At 36.0% G+C, this 15,128-nt stretch overlaps 5 protein-coding genes across 5 annotated transcripts; 3 read left to right on the top strand and 2 right to left on the bottom strand.

Annotated features, from left to right (window-relative positions):
- Positions 1-455: 455 nt before the first annotated feature.
- Positions 456-2,040, bottom strand: PHYBLDRAFT_141535 (hypothetical protein; the record flags this gene model as incomplete). The annotated part of the gene is made up of 3 exons (XM_018430611.1): positions 456-1,326; positions 1,408-1,499; positions 1,612-2,040. 3 exons carry the CDS (start codon positions 2,038-2,040, stop codon positions 456-458), a joined length of 1,392 nt encoding a protein of 463 aa, XP_018295705.1.
- Positions 2,041-3,376: 1,336 nt separating this feature from the next.
- On the top strand, positions 3,377-3,955 carry PHYBLDRAFT_60794 (hypothetical protein; the record flags this gene model as incomplete). Its single annotated transcript, XM_018440698.1, has 3 exons — positions 3,377-3,479; positions 3,543-3,598; positions 3,701-3,955. The coding sequence occupies 3 exons, from the start codon at positions 3,377-3,379 to the stop codon at positions 3,953-3,955; spliced, it is 414 nt and encodes a 137-aa protein (XP_018295706.1).
- A 537-nt stretch (positions 3,956-4,492) lies between these two features.
- PHYBLDRAFT_164563 (hypothetical protein) lies at positions 4,493-5,306 on the top strand (the record flags this gene model as incomplete). The annotated part of the gene is made up of 5 exons (XM_018435033.1): positions 4,493-4,561; positions 4,660-4,781; positions 4,861-5,023; positions 5,098-5,193; positions 5,256-5,306. 5 exons carry the CDS (start codon positions 4,493-4,495, stop codon positions 5,304-5,306), a joined length of 501 nt encoding a protein of 166 aa, XP_018295707.1.
- Positions 5,307-5,755: 449 nt separating this feature from the next.
- On the bottom strand, positions 5,756-7,771 carry PHYBLDRAFT_97977 (hypothetical protein; the record flags this gene model as incomplete). The annotated part of the gene is made up of 5 exons (XM_018444038.1): positions 5,756-6,376; positions 6,447-6,508; positions 6,626-6,714; positions 6,801-7,398; positions 7,540-7,771. Coding segments are annotated over 5 exons (1,602 nt in total), but the record flags the coding sequence as incomplete, so codon positions are not given.
- A 2,037-nt stretch (positions 7,772-9,808) lies between these two features.
- PHYBLDRAFT_60797 (hypothetical protein) lies at positions 9,809-10,793 on the top strand (the record flags this gene model as incomplete). Its single annotated transcript, XM_018440699.1, has 4 exons — positions 9,809-9,857; positions 9,974-10,144; positions 10,191-10,282; positions 10,350-10,793. The coding sequence occupies 4 exons, from the start codon at positions 9,809-9,811 to the stop codon at positions 10,791-10,793; spliced, it is 756 nt and encodes a 251-aa protein (XP_018295709.1).
- Between the last annotated feature and the right edge of the window lie 4,335 nt (positions 10,794-15,128).

Consider the following 15,128-nt stretch of genomic DNA (forward strand, 5'->3'; position numbering starts at 1 on the left):
CATGTATGGTCCATAAAGTTTCTTTGAACATATTAAATAAGAAACGCTTACTTGTATATCAATGAGCCAGAGGGTTTATAGCCTTGAGTTAAATGGAGAAGAGAAGAAGAATAATAATAAGAAGAAGAAAAGAATTAATATGATATGATCTGATAATATGTTATATTACAAATGTAATCCACGGGGATGTTATTGTGTCTAGGTTTTGACAAATTTTCGTGATGGCATTTGAGTGATAATCCATTCCAAATGACTGTGGAATGAATATTAATTGTATAATATGATTTATGGTTATTGAATTATTTTTATTCAAAATGTATGGTGATGTGTGTAAATGTATATATAGTATGATATAGATTTAATAAATAAAATGATATAATAAAGTATTAGATTATAGATGGTAAAAGAAAAAGGATTTCGGATATACAAAAGCGTTTCAGTTAAGCTCTTGGACTCTAACTTTTCTCGAGATCAGTAGGCTGTGGTCTATCCCAAAACTTCCACCAAGGGGTATTTTTAACAGCAGGCTCAGGATCCAGCTCTGTAGTAGGTTTCTCTTTAGGTAACCAAAACATATACTTTCTGCGTTTTCTTCTTTTTTCTTCCTGACGTTCTCTCTTTTCTTGCGCCTCTCTTACTGCACGTTCTCGCTCTTCTTCCTCATTCAGGTGACGCTGGTGATTTTCTCTTCTCTGATCTTCTTCCAAGTAAACGCCAACACGCGATGGTGGTGGGGTAGGAAAGTATTTATAGTGTACATTCGATATGGCAAACAAGGCGTATATTACCAGACCAGTTCCAAGTATGATCATAAATGCTCTGCCTGCTCTGTTCTCTGCTAATTTAGAAAGAGCGGCGGCAGTCATATTCTGACGTCCAGACTCATTACGTTTTGCAAGAGAATCCCAAAAGAAACCTGACATGGTGCAGAATACAGCACCGCGAGCCACAAAGCCAATCCGGCCAGCAGTGTGAACAATAATGGCTTCCCAGCGGCGTGCATTAGGGTCGGATGTCTTTAGATCTGTAATGAAGTTTCCTGTGATCGCATTCACAAGCTGGGTTATGGTTGCAATAATAAATGCGATACCGAGCACACCAATACCGGCTCTTCCGATCATGGATGAAGTCCAGGATGCCGGAAACTCTTTACTTGAAGCTGTGGTTTGTTGCTCTTCTGCAGTTTGATAAATCATTTGAATAACATAGTAGGTATATGCGGCATAGACACAGCCACTGACAAATGGGGACAGACGATACCGAAAGAAGTTTCCCTTTTTTCCCATATTGATATCTTGTCCTTGTCCTGTAATTGCTTCCCAGAATCTGAAATATTACAATTATTATGAGATTTTGTTTTTTTTTTTACGTTTTTTGATAACAGGGTTAAAGTAATAATATAATTACCTCCAGATAATATAGGTTATTAGGCCAATAGCCATAATCACCAGGATAGGACGACCAACGGCTGGTATTCCACCAAGTAAAAGAAAAGCACCCTAAGCAAATACAAGAGTAAGTAATAAATAAAAGACCAAGTCAAATCGAATCAAATCGAATCAACAAGTTTAGTTTTTGTTGCTATTTTTTTTACAAGTATTATTATTGTACCTGTGGAGACTCATTGTTCTGACTTCCGTTTGGTGTCCACGCCCCGGTAGCGTTTGTACATGTGAGGACGCCGATAATGCCGTATACTATTCCTTTCGCAATAAATCCAAATCTTCCTAGCCAAGTGACAAATTTAGTGTGCCTTGATCGTACGCCTCCTTCATAGAATGGTAGACTGGACTGGGAGGAGCGTCTGGAAGATAAGATGGTGGGTGCAGACACGGTCGATCCTGATGTACTCGATGCATTTGACGGTATGAGACCTTGTTGTCTAAGGCGGTCTTGATTATCTGAGGTTACTGCTGCTGGTGCAGATGGTGCGGTTGGATGAAATGCTTGAGGAGAAGGATCGGGTGGAGAGATGGTTTTGTTGTTGTCTTTGGATGATTTGAGATGCGCTGGTAATATTGATGATATTTTAGAACTCATAGAAGGCCAGTTGTGAGCGTCTGTTATTGCATTCTACAGAGAGAATGAAAGAAGAGCAAGTATATATATATATATATATATATAAAGGCTAAGAAATAATTAAGGGGAATTTTGTCAGCAAAATGTCAAATGCTTTTTCCTCTCTATCTCTTAATAGTTTGTGTGATAGACATGTCTTCATTATGATATCATTTTGTCCAATTAAGAACTAATGATTCCCTTTTGCGGTTGTACAGTACCATTTTCAACAAACACTGTCATTGAAATTACCTTTTAAAGTAAATTACAGTAGAACTTACGCTGGAAATGAAGACAATTAAATGAAAAAAAAATGAGATGAATCTCAAAAGACTGTCGCACAAATGATCCAGCATAAAAAGGCCATTATAGCTTTTTTACGATTGATATACTCATCAGAAAATAGACATCTACTAGCACATCTTTACATCGTAAAACGAAAAGAGAAAGAAACTTTAAAAGAAAGAAAGAAAGAAACTACCCAATTATTTACTAGCACCATCTCTTTTTGGAAGATCCATTTAGCTAGACCCTAAAATTCAAAGATTTGTTTTAGTAGCTTGTCTTAGTTTTTGCCAATTACCTGGATATTTGAACCACCTTTATATTAAGATGTATAGTATGTAATGTAAATGGTGCACATATATAAATGTGTGTGTGTGTATGGCTGTAAATTATTGTCATTTATTTGAAATTTTACAAATTGGAAACATTCCGTCATGCTTATAAAACAAACTCCAAGGGCTATTATTATACGGCAATCTCACTATTTCTCTTTTTTTTTTCTCTGCGTCTCTATATGTTTATGCCCTTTCTCTTTCTTTCTTTATATGCCTATTCTATCAAAAACCTACCCAATAAGATTCAATAAATTTAATGTTTAAGAATATTTATCTACCCCACAAAGATGCACACAGATATATTTGCACAATAATATGTTGAAAGGTCATTTATATTAAATGATCAAAATAGTACTGATAGCAAGAACAACTAGATATTAAAGAAGCCAATACAAATGCCTTGACCTAAGCAAGTGTTTTTTTTTGGGTTACTATTCTTTCATTGCCCATAAGATAAAAATCTAGTACTGCAAAAAAAATCCCATGGACTTTTTGGTTCTATACATGTGCAATGCCCCACGCAATATACATGGTTTTTTAAAAAAAATGCGTGGAGATTATGGACATATTTTTCAAGCGATATATGAATATATATGAATAAAAAACGGGAGAACATAAGACCAAAGTCGAGAGTAAATATCTGATTTCTTTTCCATTCTCTACTTTCATATTCTACGCACATACATACACAATAAGCAATGCGCTCTTTTATTCTACTTGCTTTTTTGATTGGTACCTCTTTGGCTTCCAAGATTACCGAGGATTCTGTAGAGGTTATTAATCCAAAAGATCCAGAAGGAGGTAATAATGATCATCTGATTGAATTGTTTATCATCGTTCTGGTTTATTAAATACATATTATAGACATTATCTATCCTACTAACGAAACCGTATGGGTGACGGGACAGTATGTCAATGTGGTAATTATTTTATATTCAAGAACAAGAATAATAATAAATATATATCTAGCTAGCAACACCAATGATAACGACATTTATCTAGTACTTACAATATACTTAAAGACCTTTAGACCCACAACTCCTCCCACCGAAACTGTCTCCATTTTTTTCAACTCTGATCGAACTGTTAGTCTTGGAGGTGGACCAGGCGATCAGCTGGTATTTCCATTCGTTGTCCCACCGCTTGCAATCAGCCCTCCCGGCCAAAGATCTCTATTAATCGCAGTCCGTCGTCAAAAAGATCATATCGTACAGACAATTGATGCAGTCAATGTCAAAGTTATTAGTCCAGATCAAGTACCAAAAGAATCAAATTAAAACCACACAAGCCTGCTTTATTTGGTCTACTCAGGATGCCTATTGTACAAAGCTTAGACCCAATTTCGTTTAAAGCTTTTTTGATATTCTCCTTTCTTGTTTTTGATTTTATTTTGGTCAATAAGATCAATTCAATAAATAAATATATATAAAATAAAGTAAAATTGTTATTTTTATTCATTAATTAATTAAATACTTGTTATTATGAATTACAATACAAAGCAAGGTCTAGCAAGTTTTCTATAAAGATCTGTGCATCAAGTCATTTACCTGGAATCTTTTTATTTTTGAAATCAATTAGAAGTCGTTGATCTCCTTTGTGATTTTCGCAAGTATTATTGTACAAATCAATTCAATAATCGCTAATTTCAATCACATTGTTACAGTCCAAGTGTGGATTCATCAGATCCTATATCATCGCAATATATACCCTCATGGTACAAACATTTATTATATATATATAATTACAGGTGTGCTAATTTGAATGTTCAAGATGCCTTTACTTTGAGAAAAAAATATGATGTACCGGTTCAAATGATGACCCATCCTGGGGTCAATCAATATGTTGCCGACTTTGTTTCTTTAATTCGGCCAATATTGACAAAGGTCACGTAATTATTACTACTAGTATTACTAGTATTATTAAAAACCATATACGTTTATTTAATGTACTGATATAATCATTATATAATCATGGGAAACAGGGATCCTGTCGTTCAGTTTCTCTGGTTGTCTTATCAGCTCAACAACGCCCACTTGAAAGGTTCGTGTTTGAGGTAGAGTCATTATCCGATCAGTCAAGCTCTCATGTTCCTCTGTCTATCGAGTAAGCCTTAACGAATTACAAAAAAAGCTTTTATATATATTTAAACTCTCTCTCTCTCTCTCTCTTGATGTTAACAAAGTGGATCAAACCAAACAAGAGCTTGTGTCCAACAGCACATTCGAGCATGTCTACTCAAGATGCATGCTTGTGGATCAATGTTATCCACCAACCCTCCCGAATGTACTTATTCATTATCAGCTGAAATTCACTCTGAAAGTTTTCCTCCTGACACTGAAAAACAAGTAAATATTATCTATTTCTTCATCTATTATTTTCAGATTTGAAGTTTGATATTTGATTTGTTGCTATGTAAAAGATTGATTGGGTACCTGCAGAGTACAATCACACAACTGAGGGTGGGAGTTGGGCAAATTTTGTTACCCTAAAGACAATCCAAATGGATCTCTTCAAGGTAAGATGTGATTTCGTTGATTAATAACATGTTATGATTCTCAATTTCAAAATATATCTTAGGTTCACACATTTATACTCGAGGCAGAGAAGAAGGGTAAGGGGGTATTATAAAAAAAGTATCTATAATCCCACTTTGTTAATAATAACAATAATAAAATAATAAGAGAGAAAGGAATATATATATATATATATATATAGTTGTATATATTATTTAAAGAAGTATAAAGAACAAGAGAATCTGTACAAAATAAAGCAAAAAAGAAAGACAATGTAAATACGAAGGAAAAGGGTGGAGAAGAAATATGGTATAGCTGGGAGATAAAGGTCAGATTTTGGGTGAGCAAAAATAAAATAATGCAGGTTTGTGTGAAAGAGAGAGAGAGAGTAAGTGATTATGGTTGTGCGTATAAGTGTAAGTGTAAGTGCAAGTGCAAGTGCTTTTGAGTGAATGAATGAATGAATGAGTATGTAAGGGAGTATGTGTGTTTTGTGGTCTATACAGGAGTACCAAGATAACTCCAAAATCCACGCGAAGTGCCTCGCATCAAGTCATGTATATTCAATACATTACGAATCATTTCACGTAAACTCCAGAACCCGATACGTTTCAAACGTCGATTTCGTTCTTGCTGATCCATTGTGAGATCAACAAAGCCTTTGCCAAGTTGCTCACTCATATGATCAATTAAAGTAGAGTCATAGGCTGACCAGGCTCCATCAAAGTTGGAGAGGTCCATAACTACACGGCATTTGATTGGAACCATGGTCTTTGTACGGTTAATGTAAGCCACGACCGGTCGAACCATAGCGTTGCTGAGATAACTAAGTTCAGGTGCCTGCAGAGGTACTGAAGCCTTGGTTTCTTTGAAACGGAAATCGATGTCCATGATAAACTTTTTTCGGACATCTGGGGTGCTGACATGATTCTTGTGTCCTCCACCGACAACAAGAAGATCGTCTCCATTTCCAGTACCCAGCATTACAGGCTGAGGAAGCTCTATTTTGTCAGTGAGTTCATATACCAATTGGCGGAGTAATTCACTCGAATCTGCATCAGAAGCCTCTTGGGGAATATAGATATCGGCACTAATGTCAAGTTTTCCTGAAGTTATCCAGCCAGGAGGACCAGTGAGTCCTCGATTCATGTGGTCGATATTCACACCATCAATCCTCAAACGAGACTAAATATACAATTAAAGGTTACCATTCAATTATATATATATATAATACAGAAGAAATAAAAAAACCAACCTTTCGTTTGTATCCTTGCTTCTTCATATCATCATCTGTCATCACACCAAATCTTTCGTTTTCTCCACCAACAACTACACCATTAGGATCAGGCTTTTTAAACGGGTAGTAATGGTAAATATCATGGCTTCTAAAATCTGTTTGCTTGGCATCAATGTGGCCTGCTTGCTGCAAAACACTTTTTTCCAGCTGAGGTGTGTGTACACTAAACAGACACTTGTCAAAGGATCCTACAATAGTAGTTGCACACAGCATGTCATAGAACAGCCTTTTATTTTTATTGTTATTTTTTTCCAAAATAAGATTAAAATACATGAATAAAAGAAAACCAGTTTTACCAAGATATATACATACCATTGTTTACGGAACCGATCCAATTGAGCTTGAAAAATAGAGATTGGATAGGGTCTGAATCCTCTTGGTTGATAGACTGTCACCAATAGGTCTTCAATCGTAAGCTTTTCAAGTTCAAAATCACCCGGAGTGTATTTGTGGCGTGCAGAGACAGGGTCCCATGGAACAGAGGGATCCCATCGCACATGTCGACGGTCAATGACACCTCTGACACCCTTGACATCCGCACTCTCTACCAATCCTTTTCCATCTACCCAGCGTAACAAACTCAATTTAACTTCGACGCGTTCAAGAGTAATGTCAAACCACATCCACTTCGTCAACACCTCATTGTCCTTTTCATCGTCATCGAGTTTTACTCCGCACAAGGGATCGTCTGTTACACTTGACCGGCGAGTGACATCTTCATCCTGTCCCAAGCTAATTAATGCTGCCTGTCGTTCGAATTTCTCTTTTTCGGATCGGGGCATGCGGTAAATGCGGACATTGTTGAATCGAATCTTGCCGTCTTTCCAATTAGGTACAATTGCGGATTCAAATACAACCGTAGCACCAGTAGCGTATGTCAGATACTGGCCAATACGATATGCGATCCATTCTAACCATTACTGGGTTAAGGACACAATGTGACGATAGAATGACCGAGATCTCCATGTCAATAATTTAAGAAGAAGAAGAAGAAAAAGAAGAAGAGGAATAAAGAAAGAAAGAGAGAGAAAAACAGGAAAATAAAACTAACCTTGGAATTGAAGAGAGTTCGCAGTCCAGAGGATAAGACTAAAGAAACTGGTGGTTCCGACCAACAACCAAACGGTGTGGCCAAGGAACAGCCAGGAGAATAAAGCAGTGGCGTCGTTGAGTGTCCATGGACGCATCTGTCTCATGAGCGGATATTTTATTCGTACTTTGAGACGTTCTAGGAATCCTCTCGCTTGAGCCAAAAGCTCTTCTTTTGTGGGTCGGTGCGGTATAGGAATTCGAGGAATCGATGCTGATTTATTTGAGGTGTGTAAAAGGCGCTTGGGAAGGCTGTGTTTTGGAATCGAGGTGCTGTTTTTGTAGAGCCAGGGTGTTGTTGTGCGTAAAGGTACATTTTGGCGGGCTGTGAGAGAGCGATAGAGAATTCGTTTGTACTGGGGAGTGAGTTGCTGATCCCAGCCCAGTCGTTTGAGCCATGACATGGAGAACTTGTACACACTCTTTATTAAATAATAATAACACTAATAATAACGGTAATAACAACGATAATAAGAGTAATTCTTTAGAGAGAGATAAATATATACAGGAATATGAATATAAATATGAATATATATATCTATATGTATTTAATTGATAGAGAGAATATATGTATAATAAAAGAAAATAAAAAATATAACGAAAAAATATGTATAAAGAATCAGCAGTCCTTGACAAGGGCCCTTTTTGGTGTTCTATATGGAGTCCACGGAGTTAGAATACCTAAGAAAAAGGCGATATATGTAACAACTTTAAGCTGTTAAAATGTGTAACGACTTTAATTTGACAAAAAGAGTAGCAATTTTAAGCAGTGAAAAATGTAAGCTCTCATTACGTGACTTGTCTTTTAACTTTGCATTCTGCTCAGCATACTTATCTTTTCGAAATAAAGAATATCCTTTTTGATAAAGTCAGTTGTTTAAGTCGAGATGGTTTTCATCTTCGAAAATGATATGGATTATACGTTAATATACCCAAGATTGTAATACAGCTATAACAGGTATACATAGAGCCTAGGTTATAAGTTATGATATTATTACTTTTAAAAAAGATCAATTTTTTCTTTTACATATGATCATATTGGATTGGTTTTATTCGCCTACAAAGATTAGCAAAAGCTCTTTGGTAGAAATGTTTCACAGGCTATAAGTAATCTATAGTCAAAGTTCGATATAGTAATAGTAGTTGGAGAGGCAAGATTAGATCTCAATAAGTATACCGAGCATTAAAATTAATACCCTTGTCTCTTTTTTTTAGTGATAATATACAAACCTATATCAGCGGTTATCGTAATCTGTCCATTCTGCCAAATAAATCAAGAGCAAAATCCTCTCCAATTCACTAATTTAGCCTATATATCTAAGCATAGGTAACCTGGTAAAGCACATTTAAATAAAAAAAAATCAAACACTGTCTTGATATTAATTGCTTAAATATTAATCAAAGCGTCTAGTTTTTTCATTTAAAAAAAACATTGACTAATGAGATCTAGGCTATTTACAACAAAACGTCCAAATTTGATGCTAATTTTCTCTGAGGACGTACACCTCAAAAACAATTAATTTGTTTTTCTGTCTTATCAAGTAAGATTATTTAAGACGTTAATTGAACTCAGTAAGTACTTTTTTGAATATTATCAGACAAATATTCATAGAGATATTGATATATTTAAAAAGGCCAATAGACAAGATGTTGTCTAAGGAGAATTTCAAATTTTTGCAACAAATTATGTTGAACCGTTAATTAATTTCCAATGAATGTGACACACTTTGCTTTATGGATGCCATTAAGTGAAAAAAAATATTAAAAATTGAGTTTATCCCCTCCCTCAAAACAAAGCATAAGATGGTTTGGAGTTTCTTATGTATACTTACTCAATATAGTAAGCCTCGATAAGCTAATTTTATTGAAAGAATGATTACAAATATATGAAGACTTATTTTCTTTACATTTGACATAGTGTGTGTAGCTTTGGGTCCCACTCGACCATGCTATCATGCAAAATATAGCGTACTTCTTTCGCAGGATTTATCTTCAATATCTTGCATAAGAAATTTCATCATTCACATCTTTTCTTTTCTCTTTTAATTTATAGTAAATATTGTATATAGATTACTAATATAAAAAAGCACATAAGAAAATAATAATAATAAAAAATTACCTTAATCTTCCTTTATTTTATTTTTATTTTGTCACATATTGGCTCGTCTCTTATTCTTCATCCCTCCTAACTTCAAGTGAATTTTTACAGTTTTTCAAAAACCTACCTAACCATGAAACGTGCCACGTCTTCCGAAAGTAACAACCCCACAAAGAAGCAAAGTAATGCCAGTCTCATGAGATATAATCTTGTAAAAAAAATCCTCAAATCTGAGGAACTTTCAAAAAAGGAAAAAGAAACTAATTGTGTTCACTTGATAACAACATATTATCTAAAGCTGTGCATCGAGGAAGGTGGAATTATAAGAGAGAGCTGACCTTGATGCTGGCGTACAACAAGTATCACTCCTATTCTCAGCCCCATTATAACACGACGGCAGCATGGCAGAATATTATCGTTGCTGTTAATGCTGTCAAAAGTGATGACCTGAACCCACTGAATGAGACGTGTATTCGGAACAAAAAAAAAAGAGCTTTTCAGCAAGTACCAGAAAGTAATGGACCTGCCACAGGATGAAAGACATCTTCAGGCAACCCCTATGCTGAAAACAGCACTTGGAAGAGCCACTTATCAAGCTATGAGAGAAGTCAGTGCTTTATGTCTACAAAATAAAAAGTAATAATATAAAAATTAACTTTATACATATTTTAAAGGAAGATGCATATAAAGATAGAAAGATGCTTGACGAAAAAAGAGGACTTGCCAAGAAAAAGTCGGATAAACGCCGAGGAGATGAGCTGATGCATATGGCTCTATATGGCACAAAAGGATCCAAGACGGACAGTACAACGAAAACCTCTTCGGAACAGCACGGGGATACTGTAGAAAATGAGGATGTAGACGAGGATTATGACGAGGACGAGGAAGATGAAGATGAGGGTAGTGTGACCGCCTCTAACTATGGAAACGATGGTCATTTTGACACGCCCATGAACAAAAAGGTTCTTAACATTTTGGAGATGCAAGAACTGCTTTTGGATAAGCAAGAACTGTTTATGGAGAAGCAAGAAACTTTTAATTGCAAGTTTGCTCTTCTTTTACAACAGCTTGTGGAGAAACATTGTGTTTACGTTGATAGAACAGATAAATTACCATAAAACTTACCATATAACATCCATTGTATTGATAAATATCAATGTGTCTTTAGTTTGATGTGTTTTTTTATTGGTATAAGCCGAAAGCCGGGTTAAGCTAGAAAAACTGTCTTGAAAAGTATCAATATTGTCAATTTTGTCTTTTGGCTGTTGTTCGCTCATGAGTTCAGCAATACGTTCTTCAATGACTAGTGAAGTCAGCCAAAAAAAATGCTGTAGCTGCTGGATAATTTATGCATGTGTACATATTATTAAAAATAGCTTAAAATAATGTACACTATTTCTGGCTTTGCGTTTTTCTTGATATTTATTCAATAATCCTGACTTACCTCAATTTCAAGTAAAAACTGTATTATTACTACCTTTAACAGTTCTGTAAGTTCCACAGAGTATAGTTCCACTTTCAGTAAATATTACCGAAATGAGATGGTTTTTAAGTTGGCTGAAATACTTCTTGAAAGCCCTTTTATTCATTAACTCATATATGACAATATACATAAGAGCTTTTTCTATCAACCTAGATTAATGGTTTGCCTTTTATTGATAGGATATAACTTTTCCAATCTCTTCAAAATTAAGGGGGAAAATAAATACATTTTTGTAGTGGCTTAAAGAAAATTGACGATGTTGAAATGGCAAAACCATAGTATCTTTTAAACATTAGTTAAGCAAAAAAATGACATACAAGCAATCTATACCAATAAATCGGCTGTAATGCCCAGTACGCATCAAGGTCTCACTCTACTTTATGGAAGTCAATATGGAAATGTGTCCATTTATAATATCTACGTCTTGGCTATTTGATATACCTTAACTTCTGTCAACTCACCTTTAAGGATTGCAATATAAAAGCTGTTTGTAGATTTTTGGTGAGTTATTATTATACATAATGTTAAAGGTTATGTTTGGTAACTTATCAATACTTGTCTACTTTTCTTATTGGAATTCAAATCATATTTTGCACTGTGCATATAATTGCGCATGTGTGTATGTAATAACGATTTCAAGGTACTAAGCATTCATTGATATTCAAAGTACAAAAAGGTTTGGGGGATAATAATGCTTGTTTCATAAATACATCCAAATTGAGCTTTTTTTGGGGTACAGTCTGTGTAAATACAATGAGGACCCTACTTGTGTATTCAACCCATACTACACCTTTTCTGCCTCTCTTTCTAACACACATTTCTTTATTCCTCATCTCTCATTTCTCTTTTTTCTTGTATTTCTCTCTTTCTCTCATTCCAATACATTCTCTTTAAAATTTCCATGAGATTAGCCAAATTCAATAATATACAATTCACGACATCGGCTTTCTTAAAGACTACTACAACCTAATCATTATATACTCTATAGACAGTAACAGCCTCTAAAGTTAACCACGGTTCTCGATACCACGTCAAAACATAAAAATATTATTTTATTTCTTTTCAAATTTTTTCAATTAGATTAATTTTTTCTTATAAATGAGCCCTCCTAATTACAACATTAACTTCTTCAATCAAGTAAAAAAAAAAAGTTTAAAAGCGTGTTTTTTTTATTGGAGACGATACTAGTTAAAAAAGACTTTATTTATTTATTTAAAGATATACATAAAGAAGCTATTTTATTCTATTTGATTGAATTTCACTTAATGTTCTTTTACATGAGTAAAAGAATAAAAAGCATGACACCAAGTTCTTTGTCCCCGCATTACGCGGCTCAATCTCCTTCAGGACGTAAACCTGACTTGGTAGCGAAGGAGGTGCTGGAATGGTGGCAAACCAACGGAAAGCACCCGTTCATCCAGCCCCACATCTCGTCACCGAGTAATGTGGGTGCGAACTCGCCAGAGAACTTACCACTAGGTGATAAGGTCCAGCTCATTCGACTACCAGTAGCTTCACCGTCAGCCGTTAAAGAGTTCAGTCAGGTTAGCAGTGAAGAGCCAGCACATCTCACCACAGGTTAGACCTCCCTCCCCCCAGCATCATGATTCCACATTGGCGATGCGATGTACACAGTAGTCCTTCCAAAAATGAAAAGAGACCATGCCCCACGACTTCTCAGAATTAACTGAGCTGGCGAGTAACAACTTTCACTTTCCGATGCTTGTAGCATGGAAGAATCTCCCTGCAACGGTCGCAAGAGACGCCTCACTATGAAACCGGGACTGTTGTTGCTCAAGGAGAAAACAAACGACGCGCGTTGGAGGGGTTCTATATGTAACAGAAAATATTTTCATCTGCGATTTAAGTTTAGGACTGCGCTTTTTGTCGGTCTTAGATACCCACGTCAGAGCAAACGTGATATAGCTGTATATTCTTTTATTGGGTTTGTGTAACTGTTCTACGGCAGAATATACAGCTAATAGTATTTAATCAAAGTACTTATAGAAACAACTTTGCGAAGTGAAGCAAAGAAGTAAATAATAAAAAAAGTAATGAAGTAAGGAAGGGTTCGGTATTGATCGGTGTAGCAATAACACTCAAAGTGGAGTACAAGTATCTATAACGGCGATTTGTAGGTTACTCTAAAGTGGTCTGTGCACTTCTTGTTCAAGGGTACAATAAATTATTTTATTATTTTGCTCATATAAGTAGACCCAAAAAAGACCTACTAGTAATTAGGGAATAAACCAAAGTAAAATTTCAAAAACATATTAAGCAATAAGTAAAAAGCAGAAAATAAAGCCAAAAAAAGTAAGTATGTATATTATCTAAATCTCAACACAGTAGGTGACAGGATTTTCAATTCCAGGTTGAGTTTCATTGAAATAAAATTATATCAATGATTGAAAGTATCAAGATGATTTTCCAAGGGAATGGAGTGATTATCAAAAGTAATGTTATTCTCATAACAGCAATAACTTGGTATTTCATTGAGGCATACATTTAAAAGTGTGCTGGTAATACTGACCGAGATTTAACGATGCCCCTCCAACTATTATCACTTTATCGAACTTTGACTGTAGATAGATAAATAAAATCTATTCACGTTCAAGAGTTATGATATTCTAATATCCATTTGACTTTATAGCATTATTAAAGCACCAATGAATGAATAGGTAGATATTATTTTTGTGATTATTATGGTTATCATCTTTGATTTGATTTAATTAATCTTCTTTAAGTTTTTTTTAAATACGACACTCCCAATTAGCTACAGTCTGCCAACGTTCTGCGTGATGGTAAAGGCAGACTAGAGTCCATTGGCCGATTTCTGTGACTGTAATGTTGCCAGTATAAGAATGATCCTGTGGAGTGTAGAGCAACTTGAAAATTTTTCCTGTTGGACTCTTGATTGCCATTTTAGGATGCCTGGAATCATCCTTGATGATTCTAAACGAGTACGGCTGGCGAGGATAGATCTGGTAGCACTGCGGTTCGTCAATAAAAAACTCTTCGTGATTTGGGTGCAGCTTCACAAACTCGAATGCCCGGGTCTTTCCGGTGTGCTTCAGTGGAAAGGACATTGCGAGAGAATAAGGGCTCGTCTGTTGTTCGGCTACAAATGTCGAACGCGGCCCACAGTACACCTGTAGCCAGCCAGCGTGTGTGTCGAGGGGTAAGACGGCCTTGATTTTGTAGGTGCGGTGGTTCGAAGATGGCTCGAGTTGCGCAAGCCCACGCACCAAGGTCCCGTCTTGGCACTCCACCTGGACACAGCAAGCCGTGTCAGGATCCATGCGGATGGTCAGGTGGTAGGTCTGGTTGTCTACAAGAGTCAGAGTCGATGGATCGAAATCGACCACCTGAATGTGATGGCTGAAAAAGGGAATCCAGACGTGAGGTAAGGAAAGGAATGAAGAAAGATAGAGAGGAGGATCAAGGTATTGGTCCCGGTCATCAGACGGAAGGTGTGTGTGGATCATGGACAGAGGAGTTGTGAGAAACCAATGAGATTCGACACCCTCATTGAGAGGGTGGTTTGGTGAGGCCAGCCAGCAGTCAACCATTCTATATTCGCCTTCAACCTTGATACTACACCATGCGTGGTTCTGGACCAAATATCCATCTTCAAAAGCATCTTTTAGAGTATCTTTAGGACCTTTGATTTTATATATATATTAAAAAAAAACAATTGTTAGTTGATGTTATACTTATATATATATGTATATTACCTCTACAGTAGCCACATATAACTTGTGTATCATTGATTCCAGCTGCTCTTGCCATTTCACAAAACAGCGCGGCCAGACCAAACGAAGAAGTGCATGAGCGTTTTGCAAGCACCTGCTCAGCCGTTTCATCTGTCCAAGTTTCGGTTTCTTGGATCGCAATGTTCTGGACCAACCAGATGAATATCGATCTCACCTTGTGGAGATCCCTACGGTACGGTCTTGCCAAGAACTTTTGA

This window comes from Phycomyces blakesleeanus, assembly GCF_001638985.1.
Source record: "Phycomyces blakesleeanus NRRL 1555(-) unplaced genomic scaffold PHYBLscaffold_4, whole genome shotgun sequence".
Classification (NCBI taxonomy): Eukaryota; Fungi; Mucoromycota; class Mucoromycetes; order Mucorales; family Phycomycetaceae; genus Phycomyces; species Phycomyces blakesleeanus.